At 36.9% G+C, this 6,981-nt stretch overlaps 1 protein-coding gene across 1 annotated transcript; it reads left to right on the top strand.

The window, feature by feature from the left end:
- LOC113042501 (negative regulator of reactive oxygen species-like) lies at positions 1–4,211 on the top strand. The gene is made up of 3 exons (XM_026201399.1): positions 1–222; positions 1,494–1,614; positions 2,082–4,211. The coding sequence occupies exons 2-3, from the start codon at positions 1,507–1,509 to the stop codon at positions 4,020–4,022; spliced, it is 2,049 nt and encodes a 682-aa protein (XP_026057184.1). The 5' UTR covers positions 1–222; positions 1,494–1,506; the 3' UTR covers positions 4,023–4,211.
- Positions 4,212–6,981: the final 2,770 nt, after the last annotated feature.

Here is a 6,981-nt window from a genome sequence, read left to right as displayed (position 1 = left end):
CCTGCAGCGTGCGTGTGAAAATGTATGATCTTGGCTGCCTTCATGTGACTGCGTTTCCGTTGCTTGCTTGCTTCCGCAATTACTAAAGACATTGCAGAGATGCAGATGTCAAGCACTTTGCATCTCCGGAGAGACCAAGCCAGCAGAACCTCCCCGCAAACCGATGTAATGGTCTTCTGTGAACTTCACAGAGGAGTGGAGGGCGCGATCCTGGCCACTGGGGTAAGTGTGCACGCTTTATACCCATGTGAGATTGTGTGTAAATATGAAACGGACAGGGTGAACGTTTAATAGCAGCTTGTCTTTTGTCATTTATCTTTCATTCAAGATGACTTTCAGTACTGTACACTCATTTACAAGGATAATCACCTGTGCTATCTTACTCAAGGGTGTAATATCAATTTTGTGGTGATCAAACTTTAAAGTTCTTGCAAGATTTTGATGCATTTGTCTACACAGTGGATCCAAAAGTATTTTGACTTGTAGGTTACAAAAAAAAAAGAAAAAAAAAGCTAATTAGGTATCAAACCAACTTGCACCTACAAGCAAATCTCTTTTTAGATCTCGCAAATGATGACCTTTTAGACTTAACTTCAGTTCTGTGCTCTATATACTGTTTTTTATATTATTAAAAACTTATATTTGGAAAAAGTATTTACTATTTTTTTTACTATTAAAATACATAATTATTATCAAATTCTTGAATTTAAGTTCAAAGGGAATTTTTATTTTTGATAAATGCCATTTGGTTTTGGTATTTTGGTAATGCAGTGACAATTAATAAATTGTTTAAGTTTGCTATAAGTGTCCAAATGTTTTTGGGGCCAGAGTGTATAGATTATATAGATTTGGCGGCCTTATGTCCCACGTGGGATGAAGAGGATTAAGATAAAATAAGAAGATATAGATATAGATTCATGACTTTTGCAGGATCTGATTTCTAACCTTTATCACAGTTGGCACAAGTAGATTCATTTTAGAAGCAGCCAAATTTCCGCTGTCCCTGCCACACGTAGACCGCTTGGTGTCAAAGTTATATATATTTCATAACAGATATTTATGAAACTTGTAAACAGGAAAAGTGTGAAGAAGTGAAGAAGTGTCTTAAGGAACAATTTTAGTGTCTAAAAGATTTGAGATTAACTTTATATTCCATATATGTAAACTCATATGTTACAAAAATGAAATGAAACTGCAAAAGCAATGTGTGATTGCGAGTGGAGCTACAAAATAATTTTTTAAGAACTTCAAAAAATAATTATATAAATACATACACCTTTACATGGACACTGTAATTGTTCTTTTAACAGTGCATTTATAGAAAAAGTAAACATAAATAAAAAGTGATTATATATATATATATATATATATATATATATATATATATATATATATATATATATATATATATATATATATATATATTATATATATACATACATACATAAAATATCTAAATATTAATTTACATTTGTTTGATTACTTCATCACAGTGATCATGTTAAGATGCTGGTGTTCGATCGCCTGTCCATCGTGCTCAGTCACGCAGTGGTGCCGCTACTGGTGGTCCTGCTTTCAGTCTCAGGACATCCGCAGATCTTCCCCTGCAGGCTGGTATGTGAGAAAAAGGAAGATCGTACAAATACATCTAGATGAACACTGATGCGTATGATAATTCTCTGAAAGGGAAATAAGAATATTGCTTAAGCATATTACATTACACCAAATCTCAAAGTATGATGTTACAGTTGTTACCTTAGTAAGCTGATGTATTCAGATAGATTACGTTATTTTAAATAAAATAAAAGTATTTCATTTAGATGTTACCATATGAAGGACATTTTTAAGTTACTTAACATTTTTACCAATACTATTATGAAGTTTAATCAGCAAACGACATGGGCTAAATTTGCTTGTTTGTCTATTTTTGTTGTTCTCCGTGGGCTTTGCAAGTGAAACGGCATTTAGTGGAAATTATTAAGCGCATTATGATACTATTTATACAAAATTTCCATGGTGTGTAAGAATAATCTAAATCAGTCTTTCCTTCTCTTTTTTTTTGTCTCTCTCCACATCTCAAGATCCAAAGCACGGCTCTGTGCAACAGCTGTCAGCTCTCTGCCGTACCAGATCATTTACCACATCAAATTGAGGAGATCTTCTTAGACAAGAACCGTCTGTTAAATCTGCAAGATGGTTGTCTCTCCAGATACCCTCTTCTGAGGACGTTCAGCTGTGCAAACAATCGGCTGAAGATGGTGGAAGAGAGGGTGTTCTCTGAATTGCCTCTTTTAGAAAACCTTAATTTAGCTAACAATGAGCTTTACTATGGACACAAGCAGGTGGCCCAGTCCTTGAGCACTCTGTCCCAACTAAAGACCCTTGATCTTTCAGGTAATGGCCTCTCGGAGGACATGGTGTCTCTGCTGGTACAGAATCTGTCCTCACTTGAGTCCCTATACTTGTCCCAGAATGCCATGCTGAGGCTGGATGAGTCAACATTCAGAAACCTTCATCAGCTTAGGGAGTTGAACGTCGAGAGAAACTTGCTGTTTGAGATCGATGGAGCGTTCGATCATATGAAAAGACTCCAGAGGTTAAACCTGGCCTTAAACTGCCTACCATGTTTGGTCAACTTTGAAATGACCCAACTGCTGGTCCTAAACGCCAGCCACAATTCCATTGAATGGTTCATTACCAATCAAAATATGACTGAGACTTTTCAGCTGGAGACGTTGGATCTGTCTGACAACCATTTGATCTTCTTTCCATTCCTTCCAACAAATAACCGAATACGAACTTTGCTGTTATCCAATAATCGAGTCGGTTTTTATCAACACTTGTCAAATGACACATCTTTAAACTGGACCACTAGTGTTGAGTACTACAACTTGGGGCAAAATGTAAGCAGCATCACAGTAGAGCTCTGGAATGAGAACCTTCACGGTGATCTTTCCTCAGTAGAGCTCCTGGACCTGAGTGAAAACAAGGTGAACTACTTCCCCAAGGGATTCATTCAACAGATGCCGTCTCTTTACTGGCTGAGGCTGAGAAGTAACTGTTTACAGTCCTTCAGTTTGACGCCTGAAGATCTACCAGTCACCCTTTATGAACTGGACGTTAGTCGAAACAGGTTAACTGAGCTGAAAGCAAGCCAACGCTCCATTAGCGAGCTGAACAATCTCACGCATCTCAATCTGAGTACAAATGACCTTCAGAACCTTCCAACTAGGATTTTTGCTAGTCTACCGAAACTCCGCACACTAGATCTCAGTCACAACACTGTGGATGTGTGTTACTTGCCAAGTTCGTCAGGATGTGTTGTGTGGTCCGACATCGTTTCCCTAAAACAACTCTATCTTGACGGCTGTAGCATTCAGAACATCCCGTCTTTAGCGTTCAAGGGCACACCTCTAACCCATCTCGAACTTTCAAACAATCCAGACCTAAACCTCAAACAGGAATCTCTGGATGGTCTCGCAAACACTTTGCAGCATTTGGGACTTGGTAATACTGGTCTTCAAGCTTTTGACTTCTCTCCGTATAGCCATTTGAAGTCTTTAAACATCTGTAGAAACTCACTACCAAATGTTCCCGAATCTCTAGTGGCATTAAACCTAAAGCTTCTGGACTTGAGGGATAACATGTTGACAACCATCCCGTCCCAACATGCTGGCATGTTAGCTCAAAGACTGCAGACTGTTTATATGAATGGAAATGCCTTCAACTGTTGCCATTTGGACTGGTACAAGACCTTCGTGGAGAATAAAGGCATCAGTATTGTAGATCTCTCAGAAATTACATGTTTGGACTTAAACCACAGGCGTCACAAAGTTGTGCTTTTTGACGCCATCCACTGTGGTGGTTCCAGCAATGAGGAGTCTGTTGTTTGGTACATTCTTCTCTTTGTAACAGTCAGTGTTTCTATCATGGGTATATCCATAATTTACATGCTCACATTTAAGCCAAGAATGTTGCCTCGTGCTATTAAAAAGAGATGCTGGAGACCAGCTCCTTATTGAGAAGCATGCTATTGTAAATCTAATTAATACCTCTGTAATATAAGGGGCAAACATGGTAAATATGCTTTTAAAGGTTGCTACTTTACATACCGGAAGATAATTATGATATTAATGTGAAAAATTTAGGCCACATTGGTCTGTAAACATGAATGTATTTAATTCTATCATCATTAAACTGCATAAAAAGTGTTTGGCTGCTGGATGGTTTGTAAATGTGAAAGATATGCTCCCTTTCTGAACAAAAGTTGCAATTATACTTTCAGTCTTGCGTTAATTCATTTGGCAAAAGCTTGATCCAAAGCAATTTCAATATCATAGGTAATTAAAAGTTAACCTAATTAAGTTAGGTTATAAAAATATTGAGGGGACATAATATTTTTAATGTTTCTAAAACGTCGAAATATCCAGTTACAGAAATGCTTCAGAACATACAAGTACGAAAAACATCATAAGAACATTTAGAGAATGTTGTTCTCTGACCCTCCCATAGACCGCAAGGTTACTACTATGATCAAGTTCCAGAAACGTAGTGAGGACATCATTAAAATAGTCAATATGACATCAGCGGTTCAACCATAATTTTACACCATTGTAGAGAGTATAATGATGCATGTGCTTATTTCCGCTTCATGTAAACAACATGCATATTGCGCTGCTGATTACATGCATTGTTTACATGAACCGGAAACAAGCGTCAACTATGCGTCATGATACTCTTATCTACACTGGCGCACCACTGCTGGCGGAAAGAGCAGGAGAAGAATTATTGAATAAAGTTATTATTTTTGTTTTCTTTTCATACAAAAAGTATTTTCATAGTTTCGTAAAAATTACAGTTAAACCACTGATGTCACATGGACTATTTTAACAATGTCCTTGCTACGACCTTGATCATGGTAGTTCCCTTGCTGTCTATGCAGGGTCTTAAGAGTTCCTGAGCTCAATTGGTAGAGCATTGCGCTATCAAGTGCAAGGTTGGGGGTTCAATTCCCCGGGAACACATCAAAGGTAAAAATTGATAGCCTGAATGCACTGTAAGTCACTTTGGATAAAAGCATCTGCTAAATGCATAAATTTAATTTAATTTAATTTAATTTTAGAGCTCATGGATTTGATCAAAAATATTGTAATTTGTGTTCCGAAACTGAACAGAGGTCTTATGGGTTTGGAACGACATTAGGCTGAGTAATTAATAACAGGATTTGTATTTTTGGGTGAACTAACCCTTTAGTATGACTTAAAAAAAATAAAAAAAATTGTGAGAATATTCCATTTTAGCTGGGTTAGTGGTTTTATGGGGGAAGTCGTGGCCTAATGGTTAGAGAGTCGCACTCGCAATCGAAAGGTTGTGAGTTCGAGTCTCGGGCCGGAAGGGATTGTGGGAGTGCATGTACAGTTCTCTCTCCACCTTCAACACCATGACTGAGGTGCCCTTGAGCAAGACATTGAACCCCCAACTGCTCTTTGGGTGCCACAGCATAAATGGCTGCCCACTGCATGAATTCTAAGTATGGGTAACCATACTTGGCAGAATGTCACTTCACTTCACTTTTATTTGTTATATTTTACCCTGGACCACAAAACCAGTCATAAGGGTAGATTTTTTTAAATTATGATTTATGCACCATCTGAAAGCTGAATGAATAAACTTTCCATTGATGTATGGGTTGTTATGATAGGGTAATATCTGGACTGAGATGCAACTATTTGAAAATCGGGAATCTAAGGGCGCAAAAAAATCGAAATATTTAGAAAATCACCTTTAAATTTGTCCAAATTAAGTTCTTAGCAACACATATCACTAATCAAAAATTGATTTTTTATATATTTACAGTAGAAAATTTACAAACATAATCTTTACTTAATATCCTAATGATTTTTGGCATTAAAGAAAAATCGATAATTTTGACCCATAACAATATTTTTGGCTATTGCTATACCCATGCTACTTATAGTATGACTGGTTTTGTGCTCCAGGATCAAATATGTGTTCCTTGACATTCAAACTCATGTGCTTATTCTTTAATTTAGTATTTGTTGGCTTGTTGCAGAGCTTTTTAAATCAAATATATATATATTATTTGACAAAACAAGTTCCCCAGTCAAATATGTGTGAGATGAGGTTAAAATACAAATCAGTAACCAGATTATTATCAACAAAGAAATTGTTGGTGGCCAGTGAACATTGGTTTTCCCTGCCAGATCATCAAACGTTTAAATTTGGTTATCCTGAATATTTTATTACATCCAAAATACATAAACCTTTCACCTAAAATGCCTTTAAAATGGCCATACTGGACTACTGACAAGAATTTAACATGGTCATATTGATTGAATTGGGGTTCACCTGCTACAAGTGTTTTTATTATCTTCATATATTGAATTGAATGTCAGTCCCAGTCAGTCGTTTACTTGCGTGATTGCTTTTCTGTAGCTTCACAGAAGTTGTGCGTTAAAAGCAGTCACTAAAAGTAGCAAAGGAAACATGAAATTTCCTGTTTTGCTAAGACCTGTAGCAACTGCCCAGCTCTCGGTATCATAGAGGGGGGTGGAGGTGGTGTGGTTTTGCTCCATGCCGAGTTCTCAGAGGCAGTTGCGGCAGGACGTAAAGGATTGCTATCATATTTATCTTTCATCTGAAAAATGCTTGAGCAGTTCACAACCAGTATTTATGCGATTAGGTTATTCCAATGAAACTCTAAATCCATGTGTGTGTATGTACTTAAATGTCTCTACATATTGATTTATTATTGTATTTAATATCAGTATTGAATTATGAATATTATCCTTTCAAATGCACAATATACAACATTAATTGCATAACCCTAATATATGAATCTTAAGTACAAAGGTGATTATGTGGACACAGTAAGCATCCACACTGACCAATGCAAGGATTCATTGACAGACCTCTCACTGTAGGGATCATCAGGGTTAGACCACTAAACCTAAACCACGC

This window comes from Carassius auratus, chromosome 24 (genome assembly GCF_003368295.1).
Source record: "Carassius auratus strain Wakin chromosome 24, ASM336829v1, whole genome shotgun sequence".
Lineage (NCBI taxonomy): Eukaryota > Metazoa > Chordata > Actinopteri > Cypriniformes > Cyprinidae > Carassius > Carassius auratus.
Note: the sequence above shows the minus strand (reverse complement) of the source record. Positions and strands in the feature narration are given on the sequence as shown.